The 23,154-nt window shown below is 44.1% G+C and overlaps 1 protein-coding gene across 7 annotated transcripts in view; it reads right to left on the reverse strand.

Annotated features, from left to right (window-relative positions):
* Positions 1–23,154, reverse strand: part of LOC139822680 (ubiquitin carboxyl-terminal hydrolase 48) — a 52,047-nt gene that overhangs the window by 23,986 nt on the left and 4,907 nt on the right. For 4 of the 7 annotated variants that reach the window (XM_071794624.1, XM_071794625.1, XM_071794630.1 and 1 more), the window contains 3 exons: positions 10,587–10,694; positions 8,335–8,441; positions 481–611 (listed from right to left, as the gene is read on the reverse strand). In XM_071794624.1, the coding sequence (XP_071650725.1) occupies positions 481–611; positions 8,335–8,441; positions 10,587–10,694 (346 nt within the window). Of the gene's footprint in view, positions 1–480; positions 628–1,782; positions 2,284–8,334; positions 8,442–10,586; positions 10,695–23,154 lie in introns of those variants that run through there. The other 3 variants (XR_011734576.1, XM_071794628.1, XM_071794629.1) reach the window with 3 other exon arrangements.

Here is a 23,154-nt window from a genome sequence, read left to right on the forward strand (position 1 = left end):
AAGGAAGCAGATAACTCTTAAGGTCACTTTGAGCAGAGACGTAATAATACTTATTACATCGTGAAATGCGTGAGATGGCATCAACTCGCCGTTATCGGTTAGAATTAATCTGGAAAGACGGCCGCTTCCAGGACACTTGATGACTCGGCACGTCGCGTCGGCCCATTAACAAAATTTCGTCTGAACGAGCCGATATAACTCGTTCATGCATATATACACAATATAAGATTTTCAATTTCTAACTATATTGTACGTAAAAAAAAACGTTATAGTAATAACGGATCGCGGTATAAATCATATTAATTATCTCATAAAAAATTGTACGTAGTATGTTATGAAATTGATGCCGAAGTGACGATTATCCGGTAATGTATGCCGCATTTTTTAATTGTCTTCTTGATCGTATGATCAATTTATGTCAATAACTTTCATTCGTATCACAATTTATTGAATAATTGATTTAAGGTATTCTTGCCTTACCTCGTAATCGTTGTCCGTCTTAGATTCTTCGTTTTCGTCGATACATTTGACGTAGATTGTCGCTCTTTCGTATTTCAAGCTTTCTAGGCGTTCCTGTTCGATCTTCGCTAACATGCAGGCTGCGCACGGACCTGAAACAATAGGAGACTTTCCTGACGCTCGATGGGTTTCAAGCAGATCAATGTTACGCTTAAAAATATCTATTATTTTTTAAAAGCATTAAATATTTTCTAGAAATTCATTGATAGTACCTTCTTCTCTTTTTAATATTTTAACAACTCTTACGTATAAGATTTATATCATAATGCATCAACGCAAGAAAGTATTACCGCGATCTTCGCGACAATACAGAAACTTAAACCTGACGCGGCTCGACGCGACGCCGCTATTAACACCCCCGGGGGTCAGATTTCGTTGGCCTCATCGAGCCCTCGTCGAGAGAGAGGACCGGGGACGCGGGACGGCGCGGCGGCAGTTAGAAAGTCAAGTTAGAGGGTGCGCGCTCCGGGCGGGTTGGGTGGCGCTGTCGGTGGTGGCTCTTATCCCATGTATAATAGATTGCTTACGGCCGGTGAGATTAATACAGTAATTAATAATATACGGTGACCAGGGTGGTGTAAGAAGCGGCCATTGTTGCTGGCCGGACAGCACAAAAAGCGCTTCGGCCGCCGGTCCGGAGCCAAAGCTCGTATCCGAGCGTTACTCTCAGAGCGTTACGTCATGTTCAGACAGTTTTCCGGGGCGGTGGGAAACGCGCGGGAGGAGGAGGAGGAGGAATCGTGACCCCGGCTGAATGCGAATTCGCGTCCACCCCCGCGTTACCGCTAATTACCGGCTCGTATAGGAGCCAATAAGAGAACGCTGTAAGAAGCTATTTGCCCATTAACGAGTCAAGGAGATTAACGCGGAGCGTCGTCGTTCGATATACTTTCTTCTCGCGGCGAGAGAGAAGATTTCGCAAACGAGAGGAATAAATGTTGATCGTTTGCCCTGTCGCCGCGACCGGAGGGAGAGGGGGAGGAGACGGCGGATTGAAAACGACGAAACGTTCCGTTCACGCAGCGGCTAATTTCCCCGCAACGGTAACGAAGGATAGGACGGAAGGACCCGCACGCCAAATGAATTCGAAGGTCCTCCCGTCGAATTCCTAATTACCCGCCGCCGGCGCGGCGCGGGGATGTCCGTGCGATAGGATCGTTTGCTATCGGGTTTAATCGGAAATACGGGAAGCTTAAGCTAATGAGAGATTCGTAGGGTCGCAAATGCAAATCTCTTCCGACGTACTACAAACAGAGTGCCTACCTATCGAGAATGCTGGCCGCACTTTTCCAGCCGACCGGGAACGGGCAGTCGTCTCTCACGTGAAAACTGTAGGTACGATCATCAATTACATTCCGTTCACATAAACTCGGCTTTTCATCATAAGAATACTGTGCAGAAGTAACGAAACGGCTCTCGTACGAGCGTTACGAAAGCCTGAGCAAATCGGCAGAGAGATGATTTTATGGCAAATAATACACAAAAGTCCGACGGTTTGTATAAGACTAAAGGGCGATGCAGAGGAGATCTAGTGTATTTCCCTAAAGTGCCATCGAAGAGCAATCAAACCATAAAGAGCGTCGAAACGGAGCAGAAACTTGCGCGATGTCGACGGAGAAGAAGTTTCGGGAGTTCCGACGAAGAGTCAGATGCCTTCGGATTTTATTTAGACCCGGTTAAACAGCCAGGCGCTCTTGGAAGAACTCCTTGGTACTGCGATGTAAAACTTTTGGCAAACGATCGTCAAACGCCGCAATCACATCCCTAAAATATAAATACATAAATACGATAAGTGCAATTTTCATCGTTATAAAATATCAAATATCGTAAGCAGAAGTTTTATTAATATCAATGTCAATAAAATTAATATCAATGAAGTTTTATTAATATCAATGTTATTTTAATACAGATATCTCTCTGCGTTGACACAAGATTATATTTCACATTTTATTTTTTCTTTTTGCAAAGTTTGGTTACAATTAAATTAAGGTAAATTAAAACTTCAAGTTCGTACATCTTTTATACACAGTGAAAAAAGAGAAACTAACTTTGGCTAATGCTAATCAAAATAATGTATCACATAAGTAGCTAGAGAGAGATCTTATCCAATTAGATACATTTAATTAAGATGTCCAGGCAGGTCTTTTCTTCGGCATTGACGAGTCGAACAAAGTGCTCATCTAATCATGGTGCTAATCACACTCCGGCCGATTGACGATCATCGATCAAGGGAAGCAATTACACTGTGATTACAGGATACGTTGAGATAAGTAGGCGAATCGGTAGGACGAGGTCATTTGGTGCGAACAGTTAGCGGACGGGCGGAGAAGAATCGTGAAACGAAATAGGGGCGCTAACATTCGGACGTTAAATTGAAACGAGATACTACGGATCGCCATCAAGGGATTTGAATTCCCTTCGGAATTTCCGTACAACTAGATTATTTATATATCCGTTTAATTCGAATTGATTCCTAAAATCAAATGAAAGAATAAAATATTTTGCGATAAAGGTGTAAACATATTGATCTTGAATTATCTCGAAGCCAAGTCAGAAGACGCACACGAGTCGCTCCGGCGAACTCTTCGATCAAAATCGAAAGCGCGTTAAGCGAAAAGACACCGGGTTCGCTATTATATTAAAAGGGCTGAACCGACTTTCATTCATAACTCCCGAGTCACCCCGTGAATGAAAGATTGATGTTCCCCCCAACCGTCGTGACTCGACGACGAGAACCGTTCACCCTTCCCGAAATATGTTTCGAATTCTTCGGAGTTTCCGGGAGAGAGAAAAGAAGAACTGTTCAACCCCAGTGAGTAAATAATGACTTTGTGCTTTGTAAACTGTATTATTAAATTAATTGAATTTAGCAGCAACTAACAATGAAGATACTGTGCTTAATATAATAATGCTGATAAGCTAGTTACAGCTGTATCTTTATACAGTATAATTAAACGATGCAACCGCGTTATGTTACACACAAATGACAAATAAATATTTTGATTTTAGCCAGATGCTCGTAATTTTTTGGACTAATTCGCCCGTTAGCGAGCGCCAGTAATTGGCAGCTAAAATCAAGTCGAATCTCTCAAACGTAACTCGGTGCAGGCGCCACCAACAGCGCAGCATCGACGTCGCGGGTAGCCGAGGAAGATCGACGTGGTAATAATGATTTCGCTAACGAACGTCTTCGAGAGCCACAACAAAGTCGAGGATCTAATCCTCTTACGGGATGACACCGAGCCCAGCAGCAGCGAGGGCATTCGACGGCATTACGCGCGTCTCTCCCGAAATCCGCAAAATGCGATTGTCACCCTGCGACGTGGAGATAGAAAGAGAAAGAGAGAGAGAGAGAGACGCTGCCTCTTGCGACGCGACGTTCGCAAATGAAGTGCTCCGCGAATGATCAACGAATTCGTTAATTAAACGTGAGATGTTTCGCCTTCTACTTTGCAAATCGCTGGATTCGGAGCGACGAACACGCAACAGAGGTGTGTCAGCCGTAACTAACGAGCTCCGGTTTTCCTCGGTGGCGTATATGTTTAAAACTCGTTTCTCGAATTACCTACTCGGCGAAAGAACGCAAAGATGATAATTTTTAGCTGGAGAATTTGTCACGCACTGACGAGACAAATTAGCAGTGTTAATGTTTTGCTGCGCCGAGTCGTTTCGTTTTATCTCCCTTTTACGTACACAGTGGAATAAACAACGATTGAAATACGCACGAAGGTACGCACATTTGAAAACTTTCTGCCACGCGAGGGGACAAACTTGGACGGCGGACAAACGCGGCGGTTTGAATCAAGCGATATGGACGATTAGACACCTCCAGATTATCGAGGGTCTCCTTCTGACGGGATCGGAAGATGCGGTCCTAGGACGTCGTTGGAAGAGGGGATCTGAGAGCGAGCCTTATCCTTGTTTTATCTTGTTTTCCACCCAATCCCCCCCTCCCCCGCCCCCGTTCTCCACCCTCGCATCACGGCTCCGCACACTCCACCGCTGCCGGAGGAGGACGAGCATCGGTCATCTAGGCGCTCCATTTAATCCTGGAGGAAAAGGACCCCCCGTAGGTCTACGGACAAGTGGGGATCTCCTTCGGGATAACAGAAGCAGCGAGGGGGAGCGTTCCGAGAGAGACCCAGCGGCAGGATGCGCTAATTCGTCCCTGCGAAATTTGTCCTGCCAGACTTTGCTCGTTTCCTGCGCGATTACGCGAAAACGCTGCTTTTTCCGTTTCCCCGCACGCTAATGTTTTCGCTAAACCCTCCCTTTTCTTATCTTATACATTGGTCGTCGAAAAAAAAGAAAGTATCTATGCAATCGTCGCGTTGACCAAAAATGAGTTTACGATTCTCGCTCAGAGTAATGCAAATGAAATAATAAGTAGTACGAGCAAAGAATTAGTTTGTCCGACGTCATTAGTTAGTTAAACAGTGGTAGAGCGCTTGAAGTTAATTGTAAAGTTGTTTTCTCTTTTAATACCGTTTTCTCTTTTATACTTTAATACATAAGATAGTTGAGGTTGAAGTTGAAGATTGCTTCAGTCAGTATTATTAATATTAATATAACGCGTGCATGATTTATTACGATTGCGTTCCATTTCCGTTCAGTGAAAGCGCGATTATCGGGCGAACGAGGTCCGTCGAAATAAACTCTTAATCAAATGGCAGCATCCTGAGGCCTGTAAGTTTTCGAGCGAAAAAATTCCGAATATAGAAGTCGGTATCCACTACGGTGCAGCGACTTTGACCGCACGGCAGCGCTGCTCATAAGGGCATGTTCATTGGTCAGCGGATGTATATATTAAGACGTGTCCGGCGCACTTGTCGCAGGGTGGGGACAGGGGGCTAACAAATGTCTCTCCTGAATCGTTTGACCCCTTGGTAAGTTCAACCCCCTCAGGAAACTAAATCTCGAATCCAGGCCCGTCCCCAGGCCCCCGCCCTAGCCGCACGTTTATGGAAGGACGGACGGTCCGCTGCAACGTAGGCGACCGCATTTCTCGGGGAGGGAACTAATCAGCAAATTCGTGTTCTAAATCTAAATCGCCGTCCGAATATTAATTCGAGGCCGGTCTCTCTCCTACCCGCCACCGACGTCGCCGCCACCACCACCGCCGCCATGCCGCGCCGGTTTCTGCCCCCGTCTGTCTGCCCGCGTGCACGGTTTTCTTGGTCTTGCTCACTCGTTCCTCATCGGTTTTGCGATACAACCAGTGCCGTATACCTTCGCCATGAACACGTCTGATTTGTGGTGCCGCCTGGCGCCTAAGCGATATTTACGAGCGACGTTTCGAAGAAACGAAACGGCGAGCGGCAACACGCCGCTCGCGTTTCTAGAATCAACTTCGATCTGGCGTATAAGGCGGCCTTCCGGAAGATTGACGCGCGAGACGCGATTTACATAATTATCGACGCGCGATTCAGAAAGAAATCTCTTTCTTTGAAATTTCATACTTTCTTCCAAATTGTTGAAGAGTATTTTTATATACATATATATAATAATTGTGTGTATGTATATTATCGAAAAGTAAAAATAAAAATCTATTTTACAGATTGAATTAGAAAAGATACGCGGTATAATAAATTCGAGTTTCAATTGAAAAGTCCAAAACAAGAACGGAGATTCATAAGATTCGTTTCACCAGATTTAAAGCAGACTTTATAAATCACGGAATTAATTCTATCGTACATTAATTGATGCACTGTTTGATTTGTTTAAACATCTCGCAGATTATTAGCTTTGATTACGTAGAATTCTTGGGGTCCAACCAACGATTAAGACGTCTCACATCAAGTTGTGGCCCGAGGCATTAACAAACGAGCTACGAGGCAACATTTCTTTCCCTCCGCTTAGGTTTTCCAGCATCGCCGTCGTCATCGAGCTGGTCGGAGGAGCAACGAGGCGTAGAGGGTGGTATTCAATCGCGTCACCTCCGGTTCTGTCAACTGGCGAGCGGGTGGTCTGGCGACGGGGGTATCGGGGGTAACCGGGTGATTGATACGAGGTTGGACGGTGCCTAATGTGCTTCCACGATCGAGGGAGACAGTGGACAGAAGGGGGAGAAAGAGAGCGAGAAAAGGGGAGATCCTTGGAGGCTTTAAGAGTAGCACAACCGGCTAGGACTCGTTAGTCAGGGCCGTATCAGTCACCAAAAGCAACCCCCCATTTTTTGCGCTTGGCAATCCGTCCCTCTCCCTTCCGCGCCCACCCCGAGGCCCTTCCTGTCCGCAAAGCGCGTCCTCAAAATAAGCTAAGTCGCCCGTTTGTGTCCGCAATTCCTCCTCGCTTCGCGTTCTCGAATATCATCGACATCGAGCAGTGAAGATAATTCGGTAAGAACGCTAAGGATACACTTGCGAAAATAGACATGTAATAAATGTAATATAAGAGATGTATTCAAAAATGTTTAGAAACCTTTTTTTAACATTCAATTTTTCTTCTACGTTTACACTAATGCTCAAGTAACCGTTAGTGCTAAATGCGTAACGAGAATACATATTAGCTCGATTATCTCGACATTTGTACACCCACAAAAATCGTCGTTTTAACTCGATCTAAACATCTCCATTTAGTCGGCGGACTTGTCGGTGTCCCGACCGGTGATACCGGGGCCATTCGATTCGCCGTCAACGAGAGGCGAGGTCTTTGCAATTCAGATGTTGCCGTCGGCGGCAACGACGGCGAAGGCAGCGGCGGCCGCGTATAGCTTCCCGTCGCTCTAAAGGAACCCGAGGAGCGTCTTGACAAATGCCCCGGAAAAAAAAGGTGGCGCACTCGCGACCGAAAGACGGACAAGACAATGGGATGTTTAGAGATCCCCGGTTCCTCGCGCACACGATAAACGCCGGCGCGGGCTTCGGCGGCTAGCACGAGGCAGGACGTTGAGCGTCGTACTCCTTCTCGCATCACCGGTCCCCCGGGTGTTACCGTCGGAACCCAATTTGCCTGCCAGACGGCCGACAAGGATCGCTCTCGTCCAAGGAAGCGCCGCGACACGTGCCCGAAGAACTTGAATGAATCTCGATCGCCCCCTCAGAGCATACGCGCGTACGCGCTCCATTCTTCATTCCGACCATCCGTATCGAGTTTGCGTGAATAATTGTACTTTCTACAGAGATTGTGGGATTCCTAGAATTTATGAAATTTGTAGAATCAATTAAAAGAAAAGCAGATCGCGCACAATCGACGAAACAAAGACGTCGAAGAAGTAAACATTCCGAGGACGGCACGTTGCGTGAAACGGGGGTGGGGAGAGGGTGAGAAACTTTTGAGAGGGCCATTTGCGGTCGTCTCACCCGCCGTATCCCCGGCGCGGCGTGGCGCTGCTTTTTCTGCCAGTTAATTTTCAGGATACTTCTTAATTATAATGAGACACTTTGGGGCCTGGAGAAGAGAAGCCAACTGAGAAGACGGGAACGCGGAGGGGAGGGGGTTTTATGTAAATCGGCGGCTAATGTCTTCTGGCATTATTCCTTGGGTTAGGTTGGGAAAGAGGCGGAGTAGGAAGCTCATGGTAGCGACACACACGTACGGTTCTCCGCTTATCTGTATAAGATATATCGCTGAAACGCGATCCGAACCGAGCGCAACTTTTATATCATGGTTATTATCGGCGAATATCTCCGACGCACGTGCGTTGGAGTCATCGTTCAACAATAAAGTGCCACGAAGTGAAAAAAAAAAGTAAATCTATGTAGCGGTAAATCGTGATATTTAAAAGTATCGCGGCTGAAACCAACTTACGGTCTACATCGCAAACAATCCATCGCAATATTTTATTTCTTGTACTACAAAAGAACTTGTACTCACCGGGATTCGTCTGATAGTCATCCGCAATCTTCTTTATGATAATAGGATAGTCGGCCTCGTAGAATTGCATGAGCTTCGACCATTCTTCCGCAGTTACTATACTGTATCTGTAACAATTAAATAATGTTCCGCTGTAATTCTAATCAAGAGGCAAACTTGCACAGAGAAATTTTATAACGAAATATTCGTAGAAACACACCGCGAGGGAAGAAAGAGAGAGGAAGAGATATATACAGTGGAACAAAATAGTATTTGCACATCCAGTTTTCTTACAATAATTTTATTCGAAGAAATAATACCTAAAAGTACGAAACGAAGAACATACAGTATATGCAATAAGTTACTTATGGGCACAATTCGTAATAATGAAACTGGGTGTGCAAATATTTTTTTAATCCACTGTATACATATACATATATATATACACACACATATATACATAGAGAAAGAGAGAGAGAGAGAGAGGCGCGGGAGGCAGAAAGAGAGAGAAAGCACGATTGGACGAGAGACGTATTTGCAAGATGGAATTTGCGATTTTCCGACAACGCCGTAGAATCCGTAATGCTTTTTGCATCGTCTCCCTTAATTATACCGCAAATTAGAAATTTCTTGCTGTGCCACGGCTCCAGCTTTTTGCCCTTGCAATTGTTCGCTCGATCCTGGCATGGTTCCTGAACCTCGTATCGCGAGAGAATCTCGCGTTAGTACGCAATCAATAATATTTCGCGAACTGCTGCGCTATTAATATCCATAATTTCGAAACTGTCTATCCTTGGAGCAGTGCCGAGATTATATACGATATCGCAAGAGTTATTATTAATTGATCTGGTAAAATTTATATAATCGTAAACATTAATCACGAATAAACTGCGCAACGATGTAAAAAAGCACTTTAGCGGTTCTAAACTTATTCGCTATTACTCTTCGCAATTTACATCTCACAGTGATCGATAAAAAAATATACCATGCGAGATATGTATCAATGATCGATCAATCAAGCGCGATTAAGACGGCCGGGCCGGAGCCGCGCAATATAGACGGTAATTTGGCGCGATCGTTTGTCCCTCGGCAGGACGATGGACAATTATACAGCGACGCGACTCGCGCAATACGAAAACGAAAGAGAAGCCCCGAACGGCACGAAACGATGATGACTCGACCGATAATTAGTTGCGCGACATTAATTTCGATTCAGCGCAATATGCCGCGCGGTCTCATTTGAATTTTCACGGGGGCAAAAACGCGCGGACGAGCTTGTCGTCTCTCCTGTGTATTTGCCTAACGCCCGAATAATGGTGGATGCATCGAGGAGAGACGATGAAAGGAGGAGAAGAGAGGGGAGAAATCGAAGTAGAAAAAATATATACTACGCCAGACTACGCAGCGTTTCACGAATTTCCCCTCTCTCTGGCACGCGTTTTTATCGCATCGTCTTCAACCCGAATAATCCGTCGACGTAATCTTATATTCTCGATACATAAAAATGATATAGACATGGCTAAGTATTACTAAGTGTTAAAAACATAAGAACTAAATGTAGGATAAACTAGTAGCGTCTGGTAGAAATCAAGAGATGTACTGCGAAAAATTTTGAGTAATCTACTCTTTGTCACTTCGACGGAACACGGTACGTCATATTTATGTCAATCGCATTTTCAAGCATAACGTAACCGTAACGTGATAAACTGATAATTCACGGAAGAAATCAGTGAATATTCGCGACAGATACTCCCGACAGATACGAGAATCGCCATCGCGGGAGGAAGGGGAGAAAAGGGACAAGATGGCAAAAATGATTTTTTAACGGTCTCGCTGAGACGGTGGATGGAAAAGCGGACGACTTAAGCCGCCGGCTATCTTAGGCAGATAGTGGACAATGGTTTAGCATAATGGTCGGGGGATGTTGGATGGCGCGTTGGCCCCGGGGGCGTGCGAGTGACATTTTCGCGTATCCATCACGTCACAGGGGCCGAGGAACGAGAACGGAGAGGCACGAAGAAGGAGAGAAAGGCGTGCCAGGAGGTCACGCACTTTCGCTTTATAATATAGTGTCCTTCGAGAAATTCCCGTCAAGGAAAAATGCTCCCGAAACCACGGAGAGCCACTCTCCGTGTCCCTCAAGCGATTGACTTTATTTCCCTCTCGAAATACGATTCCCCTCCGCAGGCTTCGCGCGCGCGTGTGTGTAACGAGGCGTGCAACATGTATTTCAAACAAATGTTTTTTGGAAGGTATACACAACGGGTACTTACAGTTCGTTGTTAATTCTGGGCGTATGCAGGAATCCCTTATGGTCCTCGCAAAGGAGCGACGCGTTCTGGATGCTTGCCGGTGGCGTTCTCGAATAGATCTCTGCGTATCTGGAATCAAGAAATATACACGAGAACGTTAAGTATAAACTTATTAAATCAGGAATGACATCGTCAACATCGCGAATTATTTAGGCGCATCGTGTGAATAAAATAATGTATAAGCTCTTCAAGATCTATTTTATAAATTTGTAACAATTTTTTGAACTAATATTATTTTTATAATTGTTAAACGTCCTTATCCGTATATATCCGATTATAATCCACATCTTTAATCCTATTTAACTAATACAGATTACAATTTATTTGCAATACTATATCTAGTGTAATTATTATGGAAAAATTTTCGTGCTTCTGTGGGTTCTGTTATTCGTATGACGAGATCCACTTGAAAAATTTCAAAGTTTCTGTAGCTACGTAGTTGCGAGCGAGTTAAATGTTCTCGATAATGCGAGCCCGTCCGTGACACGATCTCACGGATTACGAACCAGAAAGACGACAACGAGAACGACGACGGCGAACGTTTCCTTCGGGACTTTCCGGAGGTGATGTTTAGGGGACGGGGTTGTGCATCATTTTTCACATACCACAAGGGGGCGGATGGTTTTTGCCATCCCCCTAGCCGACGACCATCCAGATAATGCTCTTAAAGACGGATATCTCTCGCGAAGCGAGCCAGGTACGCTGTCATGCGACTCTACCACGGGGAATAGACGGAAATCTTTTTGAATTTGCGCGTCACGACACGTGATGCGAGAAAAAATCTAGGGACAAATCAAACGTGATTCGATTAAAAAATTGCGAGCTAATTTTATTACTCCACGAATCCGGTCTTAAAGATCAGATCAATTGAAGAATAATTATGAAACATTTAATTCAGATACCGCAAATAGTTTAATCTAAAGAAGAAAGTATATATATTTGATCAAAACTACAGATTAAAAATCCTATTAATAATTATAGAATATTTACAAAAAATATATCTTTAAGAATCTCTTGTTTCCATATATATTTCAGGATAAATCTAAATCCGAGCAACGAATTTACCGTCAAAAATCCAGAGAACGATATCCTGGATTCGCGATACGCTCCACAAAAGGAAACCTTAAAACGAGATGAAAAATATCAGAGATATACATCGGAGCAGCCCAACGGAGAACTCGACGGAGGTATCGACGCGCTTTGCGGAAAGGCGACTATCCGAAGCCGTAGTTTAAAAATGTCCCTTTCCCCGCGTACCCCGGGCACACCCCGAGCGCCGCGTTTTCCAGAAGCGAATGCGCGTATTAATTATGAGCCTTGTTCAAACAGTAGAACAGAGGAACGCCGCGCGGCAGGAGCGAATGGAGCCGCGGAGGGAGGTGGTCACCCTTATTACGGTCGTAGCCGGGACACCCCCCGGTTTCTACTATGTCCCTCCGTTTCTCCGTCTCTCTCTTCCCTGTTCTCTCTCGCCCGCGTCCCCGCTTTTTTATTTCTGCTTCGAGGCTTTGTTTAACTTCTGTCGCGAAATTTTTCCGCCCCGCAACGATTATTGCTCCCCGGAGATCGCGGAGATGGAGGAGGAAAACAGGATTCTCTCGGTTGCCGGACTTTCCTGCCTTTGGACGACGCGGACGTAGGGATGCAATCGGGCACACGTAACGTGTCCGCAAACGAAAACGTTCGGGAAAAAAATCGCATCTTTGGCAATGGATCAAGGTGACGTATTTCTAAGAAGCTTGAATCATATATCTTCGCTTATATACAAGAAAAAAAAACCTCGAGAACAGAGAACTACGAACAAAAACGTGCGAGCTCGGCGAGGCCCAGGAATGTCAGTTATAGTTGAGCAATTATAACTGCTCCTGACATACAGAGAACAGTCATGGTGAATTGTTAGTCGAGAGACTTCGGTAGCGAAAGAATTAACGAAGGCGTTCATACAGCGGCGGCAAGGTCCGAACGAACGAGTTACGGATCGTTCGACAGGGGAAAAACAGTCGAGCCGAGTCATTGTGGTCGGCAACTTATATTGTTCGATACCGGTGCATAATATCCTGTTCTATGCACGAACGAACCTAGTGACAGCATCATTGTGGATGGCCTTAATCAACCGAGACGACCGAATCTCGCGCCGGTACTGGGCCAGTCCTTGCAAAAGAAAATGAATCATTACACGGATACAATCTGAGAACCGGATTATAATAATGCAAGGAGAAAATGTGCTGAAATGTTGATGAAACTGAGAAGCATCGACACGAATTCATTAATGTAATTAAATATCGACGGCGATTCTTCTTCCTATACTTTATAATATTGTATATACTATAATTCTATTAAAAAAATTATGCAAAATATGTATTGCACATAATATTACAACAAATATTATACGACCGGGCTTAGAATCGAGAAACAAGTATTTTAAAAAATCAATTACATATAAATGTCGCATTCTTTTGCGAGTTATATTTATTCTTACATTTTATACGATTTATATTTACTTATACATTCTGTTTCATTCTTTTCTCTGTCCCTCGCATTGCAATATTGGCCCAAACTCGATGACAGGCGTTGTCATTCGTTCATGGATGCGTACGTAGCTTTATCTTGCCCGGATTCTACTCTCGTCTTTCTATTCGCGCACGTACGTATACGGGCCAAGAAAAATTCGTTCCGATATAATCCGTCTTTCTCTCGTCTGGCCTTCCTTTCGCTCCTCGCGCACTCACGCTCGTTCGACGAAACGAACCGCCTTTATCCCGCTCCTTCTCGCGCGCGCATTCCTCTCCAGCAGAAATAAATCTTATGTTTTCGCGTATAAGCGGCCTTTTAATATCACCACCCTTGATTTACCGCCGCAGACCGTGCATCTCCACGCATAAGAGAGGCCGAGAGAGCCAAGCCGCCCCGCACGTTCCGCTGACATTTGTCTTCCGGGCAACCCCGAGACCCAAAACGAGTGTCCCTAGGTTTTCCCTGATTTAGCGCTCCTCCCGTCAGTATTTGACTAGATGATTCTCGATCTCTCCCGGAGAGATTACCGCTCTTGTCAACGAATTATTGGCCGCGTTCGCGGGAGAGGCGAACTAATGGATCGGGACAAACGCTTATGAATTTTCACATACATCAGTCGAAGAAAGGAACAGATATTACCACTATCAAATATCAATTGTCACATTTCGCGAGAAAATATTGAGATGAATAAAATCGTAACTTATAACCGTAGAGAAATAATCGAAATTGTAAAATCAAGATTACGTACAATTTACATTTCGATGCGATCATTACATCGACGTAATTTTACACGTATAGTTTTAGATTCGTTTATTTGTTATATTCATTATTTTTAACGAAAAACACGACAAATATATTTCCAATCTTTGTGCTAGCAATGAAAAAAACGAGAATGAAATGTCAACGAGATTCAGCGAACGATAGATGGATATACGCTTCTGCAAGATGCATCCTACGCGTCCGCTCTGCAGCATCCGGTTATGCAGCTCCGGACGCCGAGTGCATTGGAGCGTTGCGGTCATTACAAGAGGGCCCCTACGTGTCCGTGGTAAAAGGTCCTCGGTGTGTCCGAGTATTAAAAAAGGAATCCCAAAAGCCAGTCGTCAGATAGATGGCGAAAGAGCAGGAGAAGCGAGGAGTGCAAGGGGGGAAGAAGGGCAGAAGCAAGAGAAAAACAATGTTGCTGCCCGGTTACTGCGGGACACACTCGGGGAAAATAAGAGAACAACGTTGTGCGAGCCCGCGTATGTCCGCGCTGATCATGAGAAACGAACCGACACGACGAGACAAACCGTTGATGTACATCAACGGACTTTCCCGTCGCCGAATATCCTCCGTCAGATGCGAGGCAGACTTAAAATTTCCGGCGGTCGCGCACACGTAAATATCGATTTCAAGGAAAATATAATAATTCGCACGAATAAAAGCGAGAGAAGCAAAAGGAAAAAAAATATATATATTAAAAAAAGAGCGTGAAAATTTGTATTCTATATATCTTGTACAAGTAACGTTCGAATTTTCTACCTAGAAGACCCTAAGTAGGCTAACTATTAATAACTATTAATAACTTTCTTTTCACAGTGTCGATTTACGATCGGAGATATAACCGAGCGATACTTAATGCATGAAAAGACGAACGTGTATCGTAGGCACGTTCGTATTTCGCTCGCGATTGATCGACGATGACGCCTAACTGTGTACCGAGCTTCGTTTCTAAAACATAAACGCGACAAAAAGAACCAGCGGCTCGCGAGTTATTGCAAAAGCTAGCTAGCTATGACTTCGACGTATGTCCAAGAGGTCGTATAGCGATTTAATGCAGGGGGCATTCCGACCAAGTTCGCGACGCGCCCGCGGCATGAAGAACCGCGATCTTCGCCTCTCCTCTATCGCTAAAGTATTTACAAATTTCGCTTTGTAACGAGGCTTCGTTACAACGGTACGGGAATTGTACAGTCAATTCGCATTCCGTGAGCTATCGGCTTGGAAAGTAGGAAAGAAAAATAGCATTTTTGGAAGTCATGGTTTCAAAGTCGAAAGTAACGCGATGATACTCCCGACCTAGTAAGGGGGAACATTATTTTCTCAATTATTTAGAAAACGGTGAATTTAAATAAGATGGCAGTTTTCCAATGCGGAAATATCAGTGTCAGATTAAAAACATTTAAAAAAAAAAGGATCATCCAGATCCTACCGTTTTACATGATTCTTCCTCTCTCGCGATTCCCGGAAAGAGAAAAGCGCATCATCATCATCACGACTCCAGGCTGTCCGATCACCGGAGGAAATGCTTGAGCCTTCGTTAAGTGATCCGGAGTCAGTGCCGCGCGACCGCTGAAATCGCCCGAGACCGAAAGAGGCGAGCGGCGCGGCGGCATAATACCGCGAAGAGCGAGAATGCGAAAGGTGAGAGAGAAAGAGAGAGAGAGGGAGGGAGGGAGAGAGAAAGAGGGACAATGGCCGGGCAAAGGAGGAAGATCGCGGCGAGCATAATGCGAGCAAGGAGTCTTCGATCGTTGTCAGCGGGCGGAAGCCGGCCGGCCGCGCGCTCAGCTCAGCTCGGCTCGGTTCGGCACGGCACGGCCGCGGCGCGGCGCGGCGCAGCGCAGCATAGCACGGCGCGGCGGTGCGCGCTAGAATAACGAAAGCTAATTATGCGCTCGGCTCGAAAAAGGGGAATCACGGCAAAAACCGTCGATAATCGACATCCTGCCCGCAGTCCGTCGGTCAACAGGACTACCGCCGGTGTAACTTCAGACCGTCCTCCTCCTCCACCTCCTGCTTCTTCTTCTCCACGCTGTTTCCCTTCCCTCCCCCCTGCCCCGCGCGAGGACTATCCCGCGCGACCGAAGATCCTCTCCCCCTCTGAGCAAACAAGAAGACCGACCGGAGGCTTTCGCCGATGTAATAAAAAGGGGGTCCGTGGAGGATGCTCCGCTTCTGGTTGTCCACGGCCAGGCCTCGCTACGCGGGGTACATTATTATCGAGAGGCGAAAAGATATGCAACGTGTTTAATTGGTGGAAAGTAAAGAGCGAGCAAAAAGTCAGGCCGTGGTAATCGATCATCAAAAATCGCTATCGCTGAAGTAGCTGTAAATAATAATTCATCGCTTTCACCGACTGAGGGGTGAAGATTGGAAGATTTTAAGGATTGTGGAATGTTAGAGTGAAAGATAACTGAACAAAGACTCCGATCTAATTCGCAACAATCAAGAAGTAGGAATCTATCGATTGTGCGGAGTGCATCGTGCTTAATTTGTTTCACGAAGATAAGCAGATGAATTAATAGGTATAGGAGAGTATAAAAGAAATGTTTGCAATTCAATTCGTTCCTACAAACGTGAATTTTCTCTAACAAAGTCCGGGTAATAGGAAGTTCGACGATAAGGCGAAGTCAACAGCGAAGGAAACCCGTCGTTGATAACTCTATAGGCCAGTTATAACGTAATGCGTCTGCTTTACGATACGTTACAATACGCTATAACGCGCGTCCGCTGCATGGCCGTTTCCTGAACACATTACACTTGCGCGGGGCACTGCTGCTTGGTTGCAAGGCGGCTAAGCTTGTTTTTTTGCCGGATCTCTCAATACCGATCAAGCGTTCCCGATCGGAGAACAACACGCGTAGGTTGCTAGCCAGGCGTGACCACTGGGCTACCGCGATACACCACGAAAAACGCAGCCACCCGCCATGCTTGGTCGCTCCCGTCTATTTACATTGGCACCGTTGCGGAGAGAGAACAATCGGCAATATGAACGTGCTCTCCCTGATATTCCCCTCTTCCCTTCCCGAATAAAGTCACGATCGTTCTAAAAATTGACGATTCGGAGTCTGTGTAGCAGGTAGGCAGTCGATAATTAAAGATACGCGAGGCAACATGCAGACGAGGCCGTCGAGACGCTAATGAAGAAAAAGAAAAGCGACGAAATTATGAATAGAAAATGTATGGAACGTCGTTAAAACAGTTCTTGTAGTTAGAAGAGTAATTATAAAAGATATTCAAAGCAATTACTCTGCCAAAGGTTCAAGACACAGCAACGGTTTGTATAAAATAATCCTATATTTCAATAATGCTGTAGTGATTAAAAGACACTTTGAGCTTTTAACATCCTTGTGATCCGCGATTTTCAACAGAAAGGATAACAACATTGTTTTACTTCCTATTGTTGATACATTTTTCAAACTAGTGATACCAAGTCATAGAATATACATCTCAAACTTTAGACAAATGCCATAAGATTCCGTACCAATAAAAGCGTAACTTAGAAACATGAAAGTGCATCAAATTGCATAAAATTTCTATATAAACCTACTGTTAACTATATTTGTATAGAAAACTGCGGAGGAAACGTACGTAGAATAGCGACACGCAGACCTTAGATGAAGAGAATATGACGAGGAAAGAAGAAGGAAGGGAAAGGGAAAGAGAAAGAGAGAGAGAGGCGGGCGAAACGTTCAGCTCGCTTTACCGAGCACTGATGATAGTTTTTGCTCGGTAAGATTTTTTGCTTCTACCCCCGCGGCCACCCCCAAGGGTGGATGATATATGACCGCCCCCGAGACACTGGCCACCCCCGGGAGAATGAGGAATAGAGGTGGAGAAAGAGAAAGAGAGAGGGAGGACACATCCTGATTCCGAAAGAATTCCTTCCATGCGCCGAGCGTGCGTTCGCGAATTTACGAATCCAATTATCGACGAAAATAATACAGATCGATTAAAACATCGTTTATCGTTACATCCGTGTCGTGTGAAAAAAATTTGCCTAAATATAAGCCGAGAATATTCGCGTGCGACACGCCGATTTCAACATATGTTGGAAGACTCGCTCGAAGAAATCGAACGTAATGTGACGATCGCGCAATTTCCCAACCGGGATCAATTTCCAAGGGTCCTACTAGACTTCATTTCTCGAAAATTAGCGAGATATCAAAAGGACGAGGGAGCAGGGAAGAAAGGCTCAGGACAGGCTCGAGTTTATGGTGGTAACGCGGCGCGCGGAGGTCTCTCGCAATGAATCAATTTATTTAAGGGTAGTTGGATTTCGCGAGTCGATGCACGACGACTACGAGCCACCCTTGCTCCAATACCAAGACTCACCCCTCTTTTTCTAACGTGGCTCGTTTCGTCGAATGATTTATAGTTTTCCTTCCGCGAACACCCGTCCATCCCCCCCCCCCCGCCCGTCGTGCGCTGCGCTCCTCTCTTTCCGCTGCGTTCGCCTCGGAGAAGCAGCGGCACCCTCCTGCCAAATGTACGCAAAATAGTCGGAATTTCTTCGGCGTTTCACCCCTCGTTGGAGAGGAAAGGGAAACCCATGCGTCGGGCCGCATCGAGTTATCGAAAATAGCGGCAGACGCGACGCGCGCTTTTCCGTGAGACCGAATCAGCCGATTGTCGTCGACCGATGAACGAGAGCGCAAAAAAATAACAAAAAACAAAAAAAAACACGTCGCGTACTCTTCTCGGGGAGAAAATTGAGTCTTTGAGTGGATTTGTGCGCGCGGAAGATTTGCGTTCGAGCGCCAGACAAGCCTAGCCGGCGTAAATGGCCACCGATGGCGAGCTGGACGAAGGACGGCGAGAATAATTAGTCATTTATGAGACCGTAAGTGGGGCCGCAAATCGGTCCTTCGCGGAGGGACGACGACGACGATGTTAGGGACTCTGCGGGGACGACGGCGTTATCTTGAAATTATTAATCATATCGTAACGCGCGCGTCGCGCGAGAGACAGCCGAGGTAGGGAGCGCGAGAAGGACGAGGAGAGACGAGAGACACAAGCTACCGGCTCCATGGACTTATCTGGCACCTTAATCAATTCCCAGTTATTAATTATGGCCTCTGCCCTTCCCCGACCACCTTTCTCCTCCACCTCCACCTTCTCCTTTCTGCGTCAGCCTCGCGCGGCGCACGCTTTCGAGACCCATCGACGACGACGGCACTATTGTCCGCGGTGTTACAATGCGGTGTCAACAAGATCGCGGTCACATTTTCCCCGAGCATGATCATTAATAATTATTTACCGAAGTGCGAAAGTCAGGTTGGGGACGCGTGGCGGCCCGATGGGCGCCGACATCACGAGAAAGCTTGCATTCAGGTGCAATAAGCATCGTACTCGTGCGTTTTGTCAGAAGAACGGAAAATTAATCGATCTTTCACGAATAAAATTATACATATATATAGAATAATTTATCGTAAATATCTGATACATTTGAAAAATGAATGATTTTAATATTCGTAATCATAATTTGAATTCAAAATAGTTGTATTATGTCATTAAAAATGCAGCAAATTCATAGCAGGCTTTGTATAATACTTATAAACTTCGTGGATATAGAATTAAATATCTCGCTATACTACTGTGTCTATTTATTGTTTCGTAATTAATTATATCTTTATGCCCGATATATCGAAGAGAGTATAGAAAGTGCATTTCTCGAATGAAAAATTAATAATATTATAATCAACAGTTCCCATCTCACGGCTCATTTACGAAGTGTAGGTTTTTAAAATCGCCAATGTCGCGGGGAATATCCACGCGCCAAAAGAAAGAATGAGTGGCGTCAAGTGGAAGTTGAATGATCGTTTATGCAAATCCTAATCCTTTCGAAGATCCATCCGAGCGACGTTGACGGATTGGCGGGGGACTTTGTTTGAAGCTAGTTAAACGGATTGCAATTCTCGCCACCATTTGTTCTCCTAAGGCCGCGGAGGTTTCCAACGCGCCCGATTAGCGAGTCTTACCTAATTATCGATAAAAGAGGTAGTGGAGGAAGCAAACGATTGCTTATCGTGAGAAATGAAATGAGATAATGTCTATGCCTTCCGAAAGTGGACAGATATCGATCAAAAGTAAGAAAATACTCGATTTACACGTCGTACATGGTAGTCATGGTACAATTCGAGTAAACTTTCGAAATAAAATTATATAAACTTAGTTACTAATAATGTTAATTTTTATATCTTTGAGCGAAAGATTACCTACTTGTCGAAAAATTGCTTCTCTATGCTTTTAAATAAACAAAACTGTTATTTGAAATTACTCAAACTGATATAATGCGCAATGAAAGAAATAAAAATGCATATGCTTTCATGTGCACGTAACTCTAGAATACCTAGTATAAATATAGAAAATTTAATATACAAGATATATATGTATATGATGAGTAATTTTATATTTCAGGTATTGCAAAAAGTATACTATGCACTATATAATATAACTATGTGTAATGGAAGCAACGAACTATGGAGTTTTGTTCGAAAAATACAAAGAACGATTATACTGGCAGTGGTGGCGCAAAAAAGGGGCGGCATGCCCGACCTGCTGAAAAATTAATCACCGACGTCACAAAGGAGTCGGTCGAAGACAATGCCAGCGGTCCGGAAAAATATTTTTCACATTTTCTCTCCCTCGGTTAATAGCAAATTCTCGATAATGGATCATGGACACTCGCAATCTCAAGGAATGGGGACAAAGTAGCGAATTATAAAGTTTTTCTGTACGTGCAGTCTCTCCAAATCAAAATTGGATAGAACGGACTTTTTAACTCTATGAACGCCAGATTGAATTATTTTCCAAGACACTGTTGAAAATTTATCACGTAGAAACGTATAATTAATCTGTATTCATCTACATAGCACGAAGAGAGAAGAACGTTACAGTATATCCTCCTTCTTACACGTGTAACTGCTTGTTTAATACGGGAACCCGACCACTTATTTCGTGGTTTTCATACCCCTTCGCGTATACCGTGTATATACCGAAATCGCGCGTGACACGACAAACGTGTAATCCGCGAGAAGGGTTGATCCCGGTTTAGCTTGCACACCGTTGAATCCACGAGATTTAAGCCCCGGCGAATTTGAATCTGTCAATCCGAAGTGTCCAGCCCAACGTGTCGCGCCGCGCGAGAGAATGTATAATAAGGGAGGGCATGCACGGATAATACCGTTCTGGATGTTAAAAGACTTTTTTTCACTGTCGGAAGGATCTCCCGTATTTACGAGATCATATTCGGGCAGAGTCGCGCCGCAAAATCTACTAATACTCCTCTGAAATATTTAGAGAAAAAATCTCTTTTGTTTGAAAAAGGACGCGTCCGATAAAAGCGAGGATGTTCCTCTAATTCTCGTTTCGCGATAAAAAAAAAAAGACGAAGAGCCACAGCAAAGAAATCTGACATCTGGTTATAACCGGAAGAAAGAGTGATGTCCAAAATGGTCCTTAAAAATCGCCTTTTTGATAAAAAAAATTTTGAACTGAACAAGACCAATACCATTGGAAAGGTTAAATTTTTTAAGTAGATCATTATTTGCAAATAAACTATTACATTACGACATCAAGTTTTCAAAATATTGTATAGAGATTAAAGTTCCAGTTACATTCCAGTTGCCTATTATAATTTGTCAATAGTGATTGCTGCTGTTGCTGATGATAAGCTGAAGAAAGAATTGTTGCAGAAAATGATAAGATGCAATATCTGTTACAAAGGTTAATGCAGTTGCAACCAAAAATTGGAATTTGATTATATAAAAAATCGCAGAATTGTCCGAGAAATATAGAAATAGAAACTTTTTGGCCTAAAAAAGAACGTTGCACTGCAATGCGAGAGAGTGTATGCGCTAAACCGAATTCGATTTTCGAACACTACATTGAGCGCAGCTATATAAAGTTCGAAATTGACTTCAATAGATCTTAATTCTGAAATAATTAACATTTATTATTTTATTGATCCAAAACGGATCATAACAACGTTATAAAAGTATATATATTTGTAATCAGTAAAAAATTACCTTTAACCTGATATTTTTTTAATATTTTTCTATTTCTGCTCAAAAAGAGGATTTTCTGGGCGTCACTCTTTTAACTTCTTTGCGTTCATATATTTAATTAATAATAAATTGTGTGGTCTGTAAAGCATCGTGCATCTATCTGGAGTATTTACCGGCTTGATATTTTAAATTCGCAGATATTTTTGATCAACGGACGGAATAAGAACAAAAATAGCTCATATTCATTCCCGGTGGGAGCGTACTTGAGAAGTGCGTGGGACGTTTTCCCCAAGTGAAGTGTAGATTAGGGAAAGACGGTTATCAGAAAGGTAGAAACTCGAAGAAGATCGAGCGAGAGTCCAAATTGCATTTACGGTCTTGACCGTGGAAGAAGGCGAAACGATATTAAGACACCGGTGGCCCTTCGTCGGGGTCGATGTATCATTTGCCGGCGGGTCGTTAAGCGGTTTCAATTAGTTTTCTCCCATGCTGGCCCTCCCCCGCAGCCACACGAGCGAGGGACGAGAGAGCGAAAGAGAAAGAGAGAGAGAGAAAGGAGCCCGCCACCGCCGCCCAGCTTAATCGCGCGGTCCAGTTTTTTCTCATAATTAGGAAAAGCTCGTTAATACATCCCGGATATGTCTACCCTTCCCGTTCACCCTCCCTTTCCAACGTTTACGACAACCGGTTTCGACCACGGTCGACGAGATCGCGAGATCGAGCGCTCGTCACTGCGTTTCTCGCAAAAATTTCGCGATCATAGGAGGAAAGTCGAGACAAAAATTCGCGTTCGAATGTAGAACGTTTGAGAAAGAACGCGAGCAAATAATTGTACAGGGCAGTTTAAATTGTAACTCAATAAAACATTAGATATTCTCCAAACGCATCAACATGTTAAAATTGGAAAATAGTAAATTTATCTTAGAATTTTAGAAAATCTAAGATTAAAAAATACTCCATCTCTTCGTTAATTTTACCTGGCACAAATTTGGTACTATCTTTGCATCCGAATATTTGAGAAGAAGCGTAAGTAGATAATTATATAGACAAGTTAAATTACAATTTAATGAAATATTTTAACTCGATACAATTTTATCTCATATAGCAATTTCTATTTACGACACATGCTTTCTCTCAAGCATCCCATTTTATTAAATATCTTCTCGTATATTATTTACTAATACTAGAAAAAATATGTCGAAAAAAGATTATAGTGGCAAGCGATTGAAAAATTGTGTCGA

The sequence above is a fragment of the Temnothorax longispinosus genome, chromosome 12 (genome assembly GCF_030848805.1).
Source record: "Temnothorax longispinosus isolate EJ_2023e chromosome 12, Tlon_JGU_v1, whole genome shotgun sequence".
NCBI classification, from domain to species: domain Eukaryota; kingdom Metazoa; phylum Arthropoda; class Insecta; order Hymenoptera; family Formicidae; genus Temnothorax; species Temnothorax longispinosus.